Below are 16,659 nucleotides of genomic sequence, written 5' to 3' on the forward strand. Positions count from 1 at the left end.
CTATGGCTTTAAGTTGTTAATTGGCCAATGGGTGTGTAAGTGTTCTCATGGCTATAAGAAGAAGCTAGGAACGTAGTTTCTCTCTCTCTCTGAATTCACTGATCTCTACTATTACTGTTTTTGCTCTGCTGTTGGTTTACTACTGTTGTAAACCTGAACTGTGTATTTGACCTCTGGACCGGCAAGAAGACTTTGTAGCTTGGACTGTTGCTATTGTTTATGACTTGGACTGTTTATTTTTGACTGTGCATTTTTGTTTTTACACCACCTCAAAGTAAAATACTTTTTGTTTTTAACAACTCAGTGTACTCTTACTGTGTGACTCTTGCTGCTCTCAGTACCCTTCCTTGTCTGTGCAACTCTTTGGTAGCACAAGGAGACCTCTGCACATCAAATTCCTTAACACTGGTTATGGGCCCAGGCCTGTACTGAGAGTAAGTACACACAGTATTCCTAGCTGAGTTTGTGTTAGCTGTTTTGGTGTAAAATGGCACAAGAACTGTTGTCAGGCATCTCCTGGATAACCCGGTTGGATGGGACAAACTATGTTTCTTGGTCCACGAAATGCTGCTTGCTTTTGCGCAAGGAAGGACTATGGACTGTTGTAAATAACCCACCAGATACTACTGCTTGGGATCCAGATGATGAAGAGGATGTAAAGAAGTTAGACAACTTTAAAAGAAGCAATGAGAAAGCTCTTTGCATTATTGGGCTAACACTGAATGACCAGCAGCTTGTTCATATTCGTGGTGAGGAATCTGCTGCTAGGTGTTGGGGCGTTTTGCGAAGGCTTTATGTTCGTGACAGTGTGGGTGCACATATACACCTTACACGTAAGCTGTTTAGGGCTCGTCTGCAGAAGAATGGAGATATGCTGACCCATTTAAATTACATGAAGGCAGCTTTTCAAGAGCTTCATGAAAAGGAGCTGATTTTTTCAGAGTTGCATCAGGTCTACATTATTCTGTCATCTTTGGATGAGAGTTATGATGAGTATGTTTCTTCTTTGGAAGTCCTGACCAGAGAGGAACTGACATTAACTAAAATTACGGGGAGACTGCTGGAAGAGTCCAGGAGGAGGCATGACAGAGACCAGCTGAGAGAGACACAGCCACGAGAGGAGCAGCCATTTACCACTGCTTACAATGTCAAGAAATGTTATTCTTGTGGGGCTAGAGGGCATATAGCCAAATTCTGTAGAAAGGGTAAAAAACAGAATGTAAATAGCAGTGGAAAGGCTAAGAAGGGCATTGGTTTGGCTATTTCTGGTGAATCAACATCCAGAAATAATGAATTGTGGGTTGTTGATAGTGGGGCTTCACAATGCATTACTAAAGAGAAAAAGAGGTTTGTTAATATGAAAAACAGCAACCAATATGTTTCACTAGCCAACGGTTGGAGGATGAAGGCCTCTGGTGAAGGTAATTCCTATTGTCCATGTATTGATGAACAGTTACCTATGTTATATATACCTAAACTAAGATTCAACCTGTTATCTGTAAGGGAATTGGTTAAGGTTGGGTTTGTGGTAACATTCAGAGGGGAGCAATGCACTATTGAGAGGAATGAAACCTGTGTAACTGCTAATTTGAAAGATGGTTTATTCGTTCTCACAAGTAACCAGGTTAGTACAGTTAAAGCTAACTCAATATGTGAGAACAAGAAGCCACATGATGAATGTATACATTTATTGCATAGGCGGTTAGGGCATGTGAACTTTAACTCACTACGTAAAACAGTTGAGTTAGTACAAGGAATTAAACTGAAACCATGTAGTAAGTATTTGAATTGCAATGCCTGTAATCAGGAAAAGAGTAAGGCAACTCCTGCAAACAGGTTAAACAGCTTCAAAACAACTGTTCCTTTGGAAGTTGTGTTTACTGATTTAATTGGACCCATGAAGCCAAGTTTAGGAGGGTCATGTTATGTTTTAAGTATATTGGACCACTACTCTCATTATGGTTTTTGTTATCTGCTTAAGTCAAAGGCAGACACTTTCCAACAATTTGCAAACTGGCTGAAGTTTGTGGAAAGGAAAACAAAGAGAAAGGTTCAGTGCATAATTACTGATAATGGTACTGAATTTACAAACAAGCGTTTTGTTGATATGCTACAATCAGCTGGCATTGAGCATAAACGTTCAGCCCCTTATAGGCCACAACATAATGCATTTGTTGAGAGACGTGGGCAAACGTTACAAGCCATGATGAGAACCATGTTAAGAGATTCAGGCATAACAGATAGACTGTGGGGGGAGGCAGCAAAATGTGCAAACCATGTTCTGAATATAGTTGTTAATACTTCTACTGGTAAAATACCATATACTATATGGCATGGTAGAAGACCAAACCTTGATTACCTGCACACATTTGGCACCCCAGCTTGGATCCACATTCCTGCACAACTCAGGAGTAAAGGCCAACATAGGGCTAGGCAATTATACTTCGTAGGTTATGAAGCTAACCATAGATCTTATCGTTTCTGGGAACGAGGCACAACTAATGTATATAACAGTGCGAGTGCAAAATTCCTTGAGCATGTTGGTTGGGATAGGTTAGAGCAAGAAACTGTTAATACTGATCCTCTAGTGTTTGAGGACTCCTCTGATAATGTAACTAGTAATGATAATACATCTCCTGTAAATATAAAAGATGAAAAGGAGATAGGGGAGATAAAAGAGGAATCAGAGGAAGGAAAGGAGTCAGAAATTCAAAGCCCTGTAATTCCTTGGCGTTCAACACGTATCAGACATCCACCTGATCGCTATGAAGCTAATGTAGTATGTCAAGTTAGTTCAGTACCTTCTAACTATGATGAGATCAGGATGTATCCTGAAAAGGAGCAGGCATCATGGAAAGCTGCAATGAACAGGGAGTTGAAGACTTTGCAGGATCTTAAAGTTTATGAGAAAGCTAAACTGCCACCTGGTGAGCAAGCTAAACATACTGATCTTCGTTATTTAAATGTCAGACAATGTGTCAAAGAGAAATTAATACAGCTAGAGTATTGTTCATCTGATGTAAATATTGCAGACCATTTTACAAAGGTACAAAGTGCTGTGAAACACAATACTAATTGTGAAAGAATGTGCATAAGATTGTAAGAGTTATATATTATTCTACCCAAAGGGGAGAATGTTAGGCATATGGTGTTAGCCTACAATGTTGGGTTGAAAATATATTAACCATAATGCTATGGCTTTAAGTTGTTAATTGGCCAATGGGTGTGTAAGTGTTCTCATGGCTATAAGAAGAAGCTAGGAACGTAGTTTCTCTCTCTCTCTGAATTCACTGATCTCTACTATTACTGTTTTTGCTCTGCTGTTGGTTTACTACTGTTGTAAACCTGAACTGTGTATTTGACCTCTGGACCGGCAAGAAGACTTTGTAGCTTGGACTGTTGCTATTGTTTATGACTTGGACTGTTTATTTTTGACTGTGCATTTTTGTTTTTACACCACCTCAAAGTAAAATACTTTTTGTTTTTAACAACTCAGTGTACTCTTACTGTGTGACTCTTGCTGCTCTCAGTACCCTTCCTTGTCTGTGCAACTCTTTGGTAGCACAAGGAGACCTCTGCACATCAAATTCCTTAACACTCATCACCTTGAAGATGGCAGTAGGGTGGCCCCTGCTGAAGAGAATTTCCCTGGGTTCAGCTATACTGGACAATTACTGTCCTACCTCCACCCTCCTTTTTTCTAAGAAAGGCTGCTGGGAAGGTGGTAGGGCTTGAATTACAGAATACCCTAAAGGGAATAAAATATCTGGACTCTTTTGCGTCACAATTCAGACCAGGGCATCAGACAGAGAAAGGCTCAGTTATTCTGCTGGATGATATCTCTGTTGGATAACTGTCATGGTTCCGACAGATGAAACTCTTCAAAGAACTTTGAGGCATTGTTTACCTTAAAGAATCTTTATTCAAGTTTCACAGCATCAGCAAGTACATGGTCAAAGCCAAAATCTGAATTCCCCTCCCCTAAACACATAGTATCAAAGCAACATGTTCTCCAATTAGTTTGAAAGGCTAACCTTCCCTCCAGTTCCATTTCTTATCATCTCTTATTTCAAACAACCGGGAGGAAAAATACTCTACTGCGATGTTGTTATGTCTAACTACTCCCCATACACATTCTTCCTCCTCCCCCTCCCCCCCAGCATAATCTAATTCTAACTCTAAAAGTAACACACAGGTTAAAGAGAGAATGGCTGCATCTTCATATATTGTTAAAGTAAGAACATCCAATGTTAGCAGTGATGACAATGACATTTGTCCAGACCTGGACTGGGGAAATATGCCCTTTCTAAACCAACTCCTGATTTGATTCTATTGAACATGGGATTGTTTTGAATTGTCTGCAAGAGTTAGAAGTAAAGAGTATTTTTCTACAATACTTCTGATCCATTCTAGGTAGGTAACAGCATCTGGTGGGTGGCAGGAAACAGACGTCAGTTCCATGAAACCAGCACTGCAGATTGGGCCCTCTCACCATACTTTTTAACTTCTGCGTGAAATTGTTGGAAGAGGCTACCCATTGCTTTGAATTGTTTCAGTGGTATAGAAAGTAATGAAAATAACCTTGATGAAGATAAGCAGAAGCTGTTGCTTAGGCAAAAGGGGCTGAAATATTTTTAATCAGAATGTCCAGATGATATTTGGAAATTGTTTAGACAGATACTCCCCACTTCACAGGAGTATAAGAAGGGGTGGTGATGGTACAGAGCAATTAGATTTGCAAGATTCTATTGTTATAACCAATCTCAATAAAAGTATCCTAAGCTTTCCTGTGAAGTTGATTTTATGGTCTGGTCTACCTAGTGAGGCTGACACCTTTACTGATGATATCCAGATATTTCCACACAGAGCCAGTCCATAAGGCCAGTGGACTCTTGATCTGGTGTCTACAGGCTGTGGGGACTCGCTGGGACAAAGCAGGCTGAAGTTCAGTTCCACCAAGACAGGAACAACAACAACTTTTATTGATTAGCCCTTGGGCCATATCAAAGTACAAAGTTCCAGCAACAAACCGTCACCAAAACTAGATAAAAGCAATCCGAAATGGAATTTGATAAAATACAATTTAAAATGGAATTAAAATACAATTTAAGTTAAAATAGTAATAAAATGCAAATTTAAGATATAGATAAAATATGGAAACATTATATTTCGGAGTCGCCCTTACAATCTACCCCAATCAGTCCCACATATGCAGATCTTAACTGGATCATTTTGTTCAAATACTGTGCTACGTTGGATGTTATTTTCAAGTTCTGGCCGGACATAAGGTAAGTTATTTTGATATGGGGATCCCAATGGGTCATTCGTTTGGTATATAGACCAAGATACCTGCCTCTCACCCTCTTATACAAACAACAGTCAAATAGGATGTGAGCCAGGTCCTCTACCTCTGCCGCTCCGCAAATGCAGAGACGTTCATTGTACGGTATAGCATGAAATCTCCCATATCTGACCATTGTGTCAAGCTGTTCAAATCTTGCTCTCATAAATATCTCCCTAAGATGTTTTGGGAGTTGTGACTTCAAATAACTGTCCACTTGAAAAGTACATTTGTATTTACTCAGCCATTTCAAGTTACCCACCTTACTAAGGATAGCTATATCAGTTTGTGCTTCTATATCCTTAATTCTTTGGGCAACTCTTTTTTTAGATTGTTCTCCTGTTACGCAAGAAACAGGAAGGCCACAGCTTCTTACAAAATTTGTTAGTTTGGTGATCCAGGAGATTTGTGATTGTAGTTTTATTTGCTCTAGTAGGCATAATTTGGGGAGTCTATCAGTCTCCATTTCATTAACTTTGCACCAGTAGTTATAAGCTCTAATTTTAGATAATGCCTGAATTGTATGAATTCCCAATTCAGCTCTAACTGCTGCAGCAGATGTTCTTGGATCTACACCCAAAATGCATCTCAGATGCTGGGACTGTGTTCGTTCTAAAGCTGTGGTTGAATAAAGACCCCAAATTTCTGCTCCGTACAAGAGCATTGTCGTAACCTTAGCCTTATAAACTTTGAGTAGTGGAGCTAGGGACCCTGGGTAACTATGATTCTTTAGTTTGAGCAATAAATTCAAATGGGCTTTTGCTCTAAATGTACTTCGTTGATGATGGCAGGCCCAAGATCCAGTCTTGGAAAAAGTTACTCCCAAATATACAAAGGTATTAACCTGTTCAATTGGTTCACCGTCTAATTGCCACTTATGTCTCTGATGGTTTCTTCCAAACACCATTATTTTCGATTTGGATTTGCTAATAATTAGGGAGTTATCCTGGCAATAAGAGCTGAATCTTCTTAATAGCCTACGTAATCCTACTTGTGAGTATGATAATAAAATCATATCATCAGCATAAAGCAAGCTGTTACAGTAAGTATTTAGGATCATCGGCATGTGTACCATGGTATCCTTCATTAACCCTGGCAAATCATTGATGTATAAATTAAATAATAATGGGGCCAGAATACACCCTTGCCTTATCCCTTTATTTATGTGAATCCTATTAGTCAGGGCCCCATTAATCCCATACCGCACCCTCAAACAGGTACTTGTGTAAAGGGCTTTAATCAAAGCCAGAAGTCTGGGTTCTATTTTAAGAGATGTCAATTTACTCCATAGTATGTCTCTATTTACCATATCAAATACTGCTGTAAGGTCTATAAAAGCAGCAAACAGGGGTCTCCTCTTATAGGCATATTTGGCAATTAGATGGTTCAAAACAAAGCAGTTATCAATAGTAGATCTGTTCTGTCTAAAACCTGCTTGTTCTTCTGTGAGGATGTTGTTTTCCTCTACCCAGATTTCAATTCTGTTCAAAAGGTACCTAGCATATATTTTTGCTACAATGTCAATCAGGCTGATGGGCCTATAATTACTAGGATCCTTTTTATTCCCTTTTTTATATATAGGGACAACTATTGCCATCTTCCACCCGTCTGGTATATGGCAGGTGTTATTTATGTGTGTAAAAAGACCTGCTAATACAGGGCCCCACCAGTTGGAAAATTTCTTAAATAATTCTGCTGGTAAAAAATCCTCGCCTGGGGCTTTATTGCTCTTTAAGCTTTTAATGATGGACTGTATCTCCTTTTCTGAAACTGGTGGCCAAGGGGGGAGGGTTCTAGGATTTACCAAATCACTGTTTAAAAATAATTTCTTTACCGGTTCGGTGGGGGCAAACAAGCACTGATAATAATTCTCCCAGTCCGCAGCAGAGATTGGTATGTCAAATGCAAATCTCCATTCCTTCAGAATACCTGCTACTGAGTGCCAAAATAATACTGAATTATGACTTCTGGCAGCCAACTCAAGTTCTGACCAGATTGAAATGGCAAAACGTTTTTTCTTTAATGTTATAGTTTTTTTTTATATTCCCTTCTTGTGTGCAGCATCTTAGCTTGTATATGGGCAGTAGGATTCCTCTGGGCAAGCCTCATGGCTGCCTTCAATTTCTTTTTCTGTCGCTGGCAATCAGGATCAAACCAGCGAGGTCTACCCACTTGGGCTCTTTTTGTAGTAGGTTTAGCTGTTAGGTGTTTCTTCAGTATGTTACACAGATTGGAGAATGCATTGAAGGCTGACATCCAGTCAGTAGTAGATGACTGTATTGTTCTAGCCCACTTAGTAGCATTCTCTGTTTTAAGGCATTCTAATATTGCCTTACTATCAACTTTGGCCCAAATTAACCTTTTATTTTGGGTCACCTCTACCTTTTTGGTGAGCCATCTGTCAGCCATGTTATATGGTCTTAAATCTGAGCGGCCTCGCAATGTCACACTTACAGGCTGATGGTCGCTATTGTCGCTAAGGTGTACTGTGACCTCTGAGAAGAGGTCAGCCTTATCTCTAGACACACAAAAGAGATCCAGTACACTACTTGAATTGGCTGAGTGGTATGTATAAGGGTATGTATAATTCTTGTCCTTACCTCCCAAAATTTGGAGATTACCCTTAAAAATTAAGGAGACTAGGAGCAAGCCAGTGGCATTACTTTTACAGTCTCTTGAGAGCCACTGAGGATGGTTATCAAAGAACTCCCCTGGGATTCCCTTCTTCTGGGCAAGCTCATACAGAGAGGGACCCAGTCTAGCATTCAGATCTCCTAATAATACCACTATGGACTGAGGGTACAATATAGATAAATCTTCTAAGATAACTTCCAAGCCCATCCAATATTCAAAATTATAGTGCTGGGATGTGCTTGGAGGAATGTACACATTTACCAATATTAACTCAAACTGGTCATATTCAAATTTGACAGCTAGAAAGTACGGATACTTATCTTCGTTATATAATTTCTCTCCCTGCCATTGCAACTCTTCCTTTATAAGAATGCATAGCCCACCAGAGGGTCTCCCTTTGTTCTTTGTTTTTAGGGCTGGGGAAGCCCATCCCTGAAAGCCTGGCAATTGTACTGGTTCATCCACTTCGGTTAGCCAGGTTTCTTGAAAGGCTATTACGTCAAATCTAGAAAGAAAGCTCATTAGTCCACTATCAACCATCCTTTTCCAGCCAGCTATGTTCCAGGTCATCAACTGTATGGGGTTCTCAGAAGCAACGTGATCTGACTTGGTTGATTGGCTAGATGGTGGAAATGCCAGATGTCAACTTGACAATGGAGCTGGGTCAATATCATCTAAGCTTCCCATATAAACACAGTTGTTGTGAGGTTCGATATTTCTCCTCATGGGTTGCAGAACTTGTTGTTGCTCCTCTATATCTCGGTTGCCAGTGTGCCTCTGCTCTTGCTCCAAGAATGATTTTTTTTCCAAAGAGCAGGTACTCTGGCTTAAGTCTATAAATGTAGATTTATGTCCATTTTTGGAGGGGCTTGGCTGAAGGTTCATCTTGTGGAGAGATGTTGTGGGAACTTCTAAATCAAATGAGGATGGAAGCTGGATTATGTCCTTAGTGTTTGTCAGCTTAGGGGGCACTGTGTGATGAAGCCCTTTGTCTTTCAGTTGTTTCTCAGAGGCTGGGTCAGTCAGTGCAGTTACTCCACTCTCAGCCTGTGTGACAACACCTTTTTTTACTGTTGAGGTAAAGGCTCAACAGTATCTTGTCACAAGGTTGCTTGTTTAGTGGATCCAAATTAAATAGAGGCTTTGCTGTAGATTGGGTTGTTGTCAGTGCCTCTTTTAGGTCGTCCAATCTTTGAATGATGTTAACTTGCTCAGGTTCTGGCAGTGCACTGAATAGGTCAATCAACATTTCCTCTGGCACATCCTCAGCAGTTCCTGCAGCTGTGGGTAACACAGTTCGTATATTGCTTCTTTGCTTTCTCAGGGTCAGTTCAGTTGCAGCAGCCTCAGACTTAGTAGTGTGAGGGCTGTTGCAGCCTAGATTTAAAGCGACAGTTCCCTCTTGGTGACGCAGTTTCAGGAGTGGGCACACTTTTTCTGAGCAAATACCCTTATTGGAAATATAGAGAAAAAGCTCAGAAAGGGCTTCATTCTGAAGAGCATGGAGGGAATTGTGGGCTGCTTGAATGATAGGAGAATTCTCATACATTGTGTTCTTGCTGGCAGCCACTCTACATGTAGTAGATCTATCAGAGTGGATTCACAGCGGAGCAGCTGGCTCAGGGACAGCCTAATAGCTTTTCTATTGCTCCAACGCCCTCTATTTACTCTCTTGTCATAAATTTGCAAAGTAACCTGGTCAGTTTGCAGACTGTAGTTATATTGGTCATCTCTTAGACCTTTGCCTGATTGAGTGTTTTCTCTGTAGGTGTTCAAATTTTTGGGAGGAGAACAAGGTCCTTCTCTACTTTCACCTTCTGAGTTAGCCATCCCATGTCTGTCCATGGTTATCCTCCCAAGTCCTTCCACAGTATTTGGGTGGCTCCTAACAAACTCTGCAAAAGACTTTTTCAGACAATCAACCTTATCCATGACAATTGACAAGAGATTATATATTGAGTTTACAGTTTGGGCTGTAAGCAAACATTGTCTAGAGAGGAAGTCTGTCACATTTTCCCCCTTCAAATTTGCTACATCTCCCTCCTGTGTAAAAGAGGCTGTTGCCAGATTCCAAGGAGGGGAGCCATTCTCCAAGAGGGAGGAGGACAACTCCACACGCTGTCTGCTCTCCAGTTCAGTTTGTAAGTCCCATTCCAATGAGTCACATAAATTAAATTTATCTGATAAGGTGCCTGCGAATGAGTTACTTACTGGAGCAGACTGTCTGTTTGTAATATAATCCTCCATTTTCTGCTGCTTCAAAGGCTTGGATATACTTTCTGCTGCAGAGTGCTGTCTCTTCCTTCTTTTCCCCATTCAGGTTTGTTAAAACAGGTTTAAAAATAAGTTTAAAACTATGGTTTAAAAAGTTGAAATGGGTTAAAAATGGGTTTAAAAAGTTTGAAAAAGGTAGGTTAAAATACAATATTAAAAGATATTAAAAGAGGTTAAAAAGTTAAAATAAAAATAAAGTAAAATAAAATAAAACCTTTACTTTTGGAGGAGCTCTTTACAGCCTTTGCTGCCTCTCCACCATCTTGGCTCCGCCCCCCTAGTCTATGAGACACATAATAGCATTGTCTGAGGGGTGACAGGAATATTGTTCGTTCAGAAAACCGCTTAGCTCTGTGTCTTCTTGGGTCATAGTATTCAGACAGGGCAGCTCTCTCCCAAAGAAATTAACTTGATTTTTTAAATAGAGAATTAGGCTCTCAGATACATAAAAGTGCAGTAAACAAGGAATTTAAGGTAGCTATGTTACATGGGAAAATCTATTGCCGTACTGCCACCTAGTGACAAAACTCTGGATGACTGCTTATCAATTCAGTCTGGTACAATATTTTTAGAACTCATTAATTCTCAACATAAACTAATAAAAGAAATGAACATTTCCTTTTAGAGACTTGTTTAATATGGAATTATACTTTCCAAAGAAACCAGCATTGATAAATTTAAATACAGAAATGTAGTATTTTTTTTTAAAAAAAAGAGAAATCAAATTTCACCGGGAATCACTTGCAAAACTCACATTTTAACAACATTTCCTAATTGCATGTGCTTATCTTACTCAAATAAAATTCAATCAAAGCATAATAAAACATTATACATAGATTTGGTTATATATGAGGTAAATAAAGTTGTGTGCCTATTCTTAATTATCCAACCAGTTATAATTCTGCCTTTACAGTACAAATGTAAATTGGAATCACTATTGTGTACACAGAAGAGCATTAGAAAAACCCTCTGTTAATTCACTATAAGGATGGAGAAGTGTGCTTGTGAGTAACTGAGACTCATACTACTTTGTGTATCAAATGTATTTGTTAAATTTATATGCCATCCATCACACTAGCCAAAGTGACTCTTTACCTTCAAGGAGATTCTACTTAGACTTGATAAGATTACCTTTCTGGATTGTCACATGGAATCCAGTTTACTTCAGGATCTGGTATATCCTCAAGATAGGGATAAAGTGTTTCCCGAGTAAAGACCCACCCATAAATGCCATCTTCAGGGGTCACAATGATGCGGGCTCCCTACAAAAAAGAAAAGAAACAGAAGAATGCCTGTTCAATTAATGGATTTCACTGCTTCCAAGAACAAAGACGATGGAACTTACTATCCAACCCTGCATCTGTTGTACCTGTTCAGCAGCTGTTTTGATGGCTTCTTCTAAGATGTCTAGATTTCTGTTCATTAAATTCAGGGCTTCTTCTGGTGAGACAAGTTTTGGGGTGGGTCCGGTAAGTATAACAGCATGCTCATAGATGGCAGCAAGGAATGTTTCCACAGCAGAAGTCCCAAGAATAACCCCAGTCAGGAAGACAACCCAAAGATGAGGCTGCAAGGCAACCATGCTTCCGGAACCTAATTCTGGCTCAGAATGAAACAAAATGGGAGGTCTGTTTAGGTTAATAAGAAGGGAGGGAGGGAGTTATTTGGTGAGTGACAATTTTCCTGTTACATCACCAGCTACTCTAGGAGAAGAGTATATTGTGAAACATAGTGATTACCACACTATATCCTTCCTGAAACTAGAATTATCTTTGTTAAGAAATATATTAGAAGAGACAGAGACATTGTTCAGTTCCTGAAATTAAGTCAGTCTCACTTCCCTAACACTGACTGGGAAATTCCCTATTCAGGATTTGAAGACACTTCGTAGAAAATTTGTTGATTAATAATCATAAAGCTCCATCAGGAAATAAAATCCTTTAACAATGCAGTGTTCGGGATTTCATTATATAATTCTCCTCACAGGCTGACCTTTCTTTGATTTGAAGGTTGTTACATTTTTTTCAATTTTCCAGCCTGGAAGGGGGACAAGGGAAGAACAAGCAGCTACATTATATTACTGAGGAAATGTTACAGACTGGTACAATATATTTAGGGAAATTCAGGTCTTACTTATTACAGGCTAATGAATAGCTTCACCGTATATCCTGATTTGACTGAGATTGCCTCAGTTTGGTGCTCAAGGTTGGGTATCCCAGTTTATAAGCTGCTCCCCCTTTTGCTAACATACATCTTTTTGTGGTATACTACTCTATTTAAAGTGGACAACTGTGGCTTATTCAACAAATCATAATTAATAAGTTTGATTTAAGCAGCATTCATTTATATACAAGAAACTCACTAGACAGGAGAGTAAAACAAATGCAACAATTGTTTTCAAGAACAAAATACTATATCTTGCTGTTTTTCAAGAAGAAAATTCAGACACACACATACAAACTAAAATCAATTCCTAGCTAGGATGGGTAGTGTTGTATACTGGGTTTCTTGCAAGCAGAGGACAAGGCGAGAGAGTTCAGGCAGGAACATTGCTTTATTGAATAACAGAATCTGAACTAGTTACCAAGGCTTCTACGCAGCTATTTATACAGCTGGCCACTAGGCGGTGGCAAATATGTTTGAAGGAACCTATTCCCGCCCAGAGCCAACCAAAGGTCGTCCTGGTGACTGCATGTCTGGGCAGCCTGCAACCATCTGTCACGACGTCCTCTGCGAAGAATCACAAGCACTCCAAAGGTACGGGTGACCAGGTTTATTGCTCACACAGATCAAACCACAGTAAAGTCAGCGTTGAGGCATCCAGCCTCAACGCTCTTTGTCATCACGCTGCTCCACCCTAACCCCACCCCTTCAGAGCAAACCGGCATCCGCCCACCTCCCCATAAAGCCTCCACCCATCATCCTGCACGCCCGCCACCCACCACGTGTGTTGCTGCGGCCCGCCGGGCCCGTCTTCAGGTACGGCCTGTCCTCCCGTCTCCATGCGCCTCCCTGTCCGACCTGATGTTGCTACCATGCGCTCCCACCCCGCACGCCCACACGAACGCCCGGCCGGAGGGAGAGGCAGCGTGGACATGGCCACCTCCCCGTCCATGGCTGCTCGTGGCTGGTCGGTTCCCCCGACCGCCCCCCCATCGTCCATTGTTCGACCCGGCTCCAGCTGCTCTCGTGGCCCAGCAGGGCACTGGCATCGCTCCCAGGACCAGGGCACGGGTGCAGCTTGTGGCTCTGGGCCCAACCGCCGGGGCACCAGGGGTCGGCCGGTGCAGGTGTGCCCACTGGCTGACCGATGGGTGTCCAGAGCCAGCTGGTTGGCAGGAGCCCGACACCGCATCTTCAGGGTGGTTGCAGCTGGCAGCTTCTGCTGGCGGCTCTGGCGCTTGGCCACCGGGACTCAACGCGGCCAGCATGGTCGTCTGCTGGCCGGTAGCGAGGCGTTGAGGTCCGGGAGCGCAGGTGGGTGCTGGAGACAGTGGTCTTCTGGGGGAGGGAGGGGCCGCTTACCTGCGCCGGCGAAGACGGCGTTGCAGCTCGGCTGCTTGGCAAGCCGGCGGGGCTTGACACCATTACACAGACTCCCTGATTAAGCAATCTCAAATAGCATTCAAAGACACGTGGAACAGTTCAAGCCCAATACATTACAGGAACACCTGTCCAGCCTAGACGAGTTCAAATCACCACGACCAGATGGATTACATCCCAAAGTTCTCAAGGAACTGGCAGACGTGATCTCAGAACCACTGAACTATATTTTTCATAGATCCTGGAGCACTGGGAAATTACCAGAGGACTGGAAGAGAGCTGATGTAGTTCCCATATTCAAAAAAGGGAAAAAAATAGATCCAGGAAACTACAGACCTATCAGCCTGACCTCAATACCTGGGAAGATTCTGGAAAAGATAATCAAACAACAAATCAGCTAACACCTTGATGCAAACAAAGTCATCACTAAAAGTCAACATGGGTTTGTCAAAAACTGATCATGCCAGACAAATCTTATTACATTCTTTGACCAAGTGACAAAACTAGTGGACCAGAGGAATGCTGTAGATATAATTTACTTGGACTTCAGTAAGGTATTTGATAAAGTAGATCACAACCTACTACTTGATAAGATAGAAAAATGTGTGTTAGACAGCATCACCACCAGATGGATTCGTAGCTGGCTGACAGGCCATATTCAGCGTGTGGTCCTCAATGGAACTGCATCTACATGGAAGGAAGTGTGCAGTGGGGTGCCCCAGGGCTCTGTTCTGGGCCCAGTGCTCTTCAATATCTTCATTAACGACTTGGATGACGGGATAGATGGGGAACTCATCAAATTTGCAGACGACACCAAGCTGGCAGGAATAGCCAATACTCCAGAAGATAGGCTTAAGATACAGAAGGATCTGGACAGACTCGAACACTGGGCACTATCTAACAAAATGAAATTCAATGGTGAAAAAAGTAAGGTTCTACATTTAGGCAGGAAAAATCAAATGCACAGGTATAGTATAGGTGGTACCTTGCTCAATAGTAGTAACTGTGAGAGGGATCTCAGAGTCCTAGTAGACAATCACTTCAATATGAGCCAGCAGTGTGCTGCAGCTGCCAAAAAAGCCAACACAGTGCTAGGCTGCATTAACAGAGGGATAGAATCAAGATCAAGTAAAGTACTAATACCACTTTACAAAGGCCACACCTGGAATACTGCATCCAGTTTTGGTCACCACGATGTAAAAAAGATGTCGAGACTCTAGAAAGAGTACACAGAAGAGCAACAAAGATGATTAGGGTGCTGGAGGCCAAAACATATAGGGAACGGTTGCTGGAATTGGGTATGTGTAGTTTAATGAAGAGAAGAGTGAGGGGTGACATGATAGCAGTGTTCCAATATCTCAGGGGCTACCACAAAGAAGAGGGAGTCAAGCTATTCTCCAAAGTACCTGAAAGCAGGACAAGAAGCAACGGATGGAAACTAGTCAAGGAGAGAAGCAACCTAGAACTAAGGAGAAACTTCCTGACAGTTAGAACAATTAACCAGTGGAACAACCTGCCTCCAGAGGTGGTGAATGCTCCAACACTGGAGGTTTTTAAGAAGAGACTGGACAGCCATTTATCTGAAATGGTATAAGGTTTCCTGCCTGAGCAGGGGATTGGACTAGATGACCTCCAAGGTCCCTTCCAACTTCTTCTTCTTCTTCTTCTTCTTCTTCTTCTTCTTCTTCTTCTTCTTCTTCTTCTTCTTCTTCTTCTTCTTCTTCTTCTTCTTCTTCTTCTTCTTCTTCTTTTTCTTTTTCTTCTTCTTCTTCTTCTTCTTCTTCTTATTATTATTATTATTATTATTATTATTATTATTATTATTATTATTTACCATTAAGAAATAAATTCTTCTTGAAGGCTTGGCAAGATCTAAAGAGGCATCTGATGACATTAATTACAAAGTGCTTGTGGTTCCAGGATCCAGTAGTTTTCAACATGATGACTTCCTCATCGCAGCTCCATTTCTGGTAGGATTCAAATAGTCTTTGTTTTTCCCTTGTAAACATTTCCTGTCAATAAAGACTTTTTCAGTTAGGGTTACAAAACTTGCTTTAAATATACTCTGTGGGATTCTAAGATTCTCCTTCTTAAGAATGCCCACACCCACATACAGAATACTTCAAAAAAGGGTTCTTTTATGTTATGTAAAATTTATAAATGCAAATATATTTTAAATTCTCTAAAATTACATTGTATTACTCTTCTTTCTATAATCTATCCTGTCCAATCATCAAAGCCATAAATCACAAGTTTATTTTTTTAATGCAAAAGGTCTATAAGAATTTTCCAGTCACCAATAAATGTAGGTAATGCCTTTTCTCCTTTCAAAGAAGTCAAGTTCTTCATTTCAGAAAAATCTGCCAACTTCACCAACCAGTCCTCCATAGCGGAGAGGGTCAAATCTTTCCATTATATTTCCAGCTGTATTCTGCATCAAAGTATGTATTTGCATCCAAAATTGTGTAGCTTTTTTACATGTCCACAAAGCATGAAAATGTCCCTTTATGTTGTTCACATTTCCAACATATATTTGAAGTGCTTTTAGACAGTCTAGATAATTTCTTTGGAATCATGTATCAACAATACATCATTTTTATAAAACTCTATTTGAGATCATAACTCAATGTACATTTCAACTCTTTTAACCACATATTTTTGCACGGATCCATTTTTATATTATAAACAAAATTCTTAGTCCACTTCAACATGCGTTCTTCCTGTTTGAAATTTCAACAGAAGTTTATAGATTTTCACATTTAATGTTCATCAACAATATACAATTGCATTTCAAATTCTGTCTTACTTTGCTCCCTAAGTCTTTTTATCCATTTTAAATCTTTCAGATAACTTTAAGGGAGAAACAG

At 40.7% G+C, this 16,659-nt stretch overlaps 1 protein-coding gene across 1 annotated transcript in view; it reads right to left on the bottom strand.

Annotated features, from left to right (window-relative positions):
* LOC310651015 (pantetheinase-like) overlaps positions 1–11,831 on the bottom strand; it is a gene marked incomplete at its 5' end in the record, with an annotated part of 37,055 nt that extends 25,224 nt beyond the window's left edge. The window contains 2 exons of the mRNA XM_083379946.1: positions 11,381–11,511; positions 11,619–11,831. Coding sequence (XP_083236072.1) covers positions 11,381–11,511; positions 11,619–11,831 — 344 coding nt within the window. The remainder of the gene's footprint in view (positions 1–11,380; positions 11,512–11,618) is intronic.
* Positions 11,832–16,659: the final 4,828 nt, after the last annotated feature.

The sequence above is a fragment of the Vipera ursinii genome (genome assembly GCF_947247035.1).
Source record: "Vipera ursinii genome assembly, chromosome: 1".
Taxonomy (NCBI): Eukaryota; Metazoa; Chordata; class Lepidosauria; order Squamata; family Viperidae; genus Vipera; species Vipera ursinii.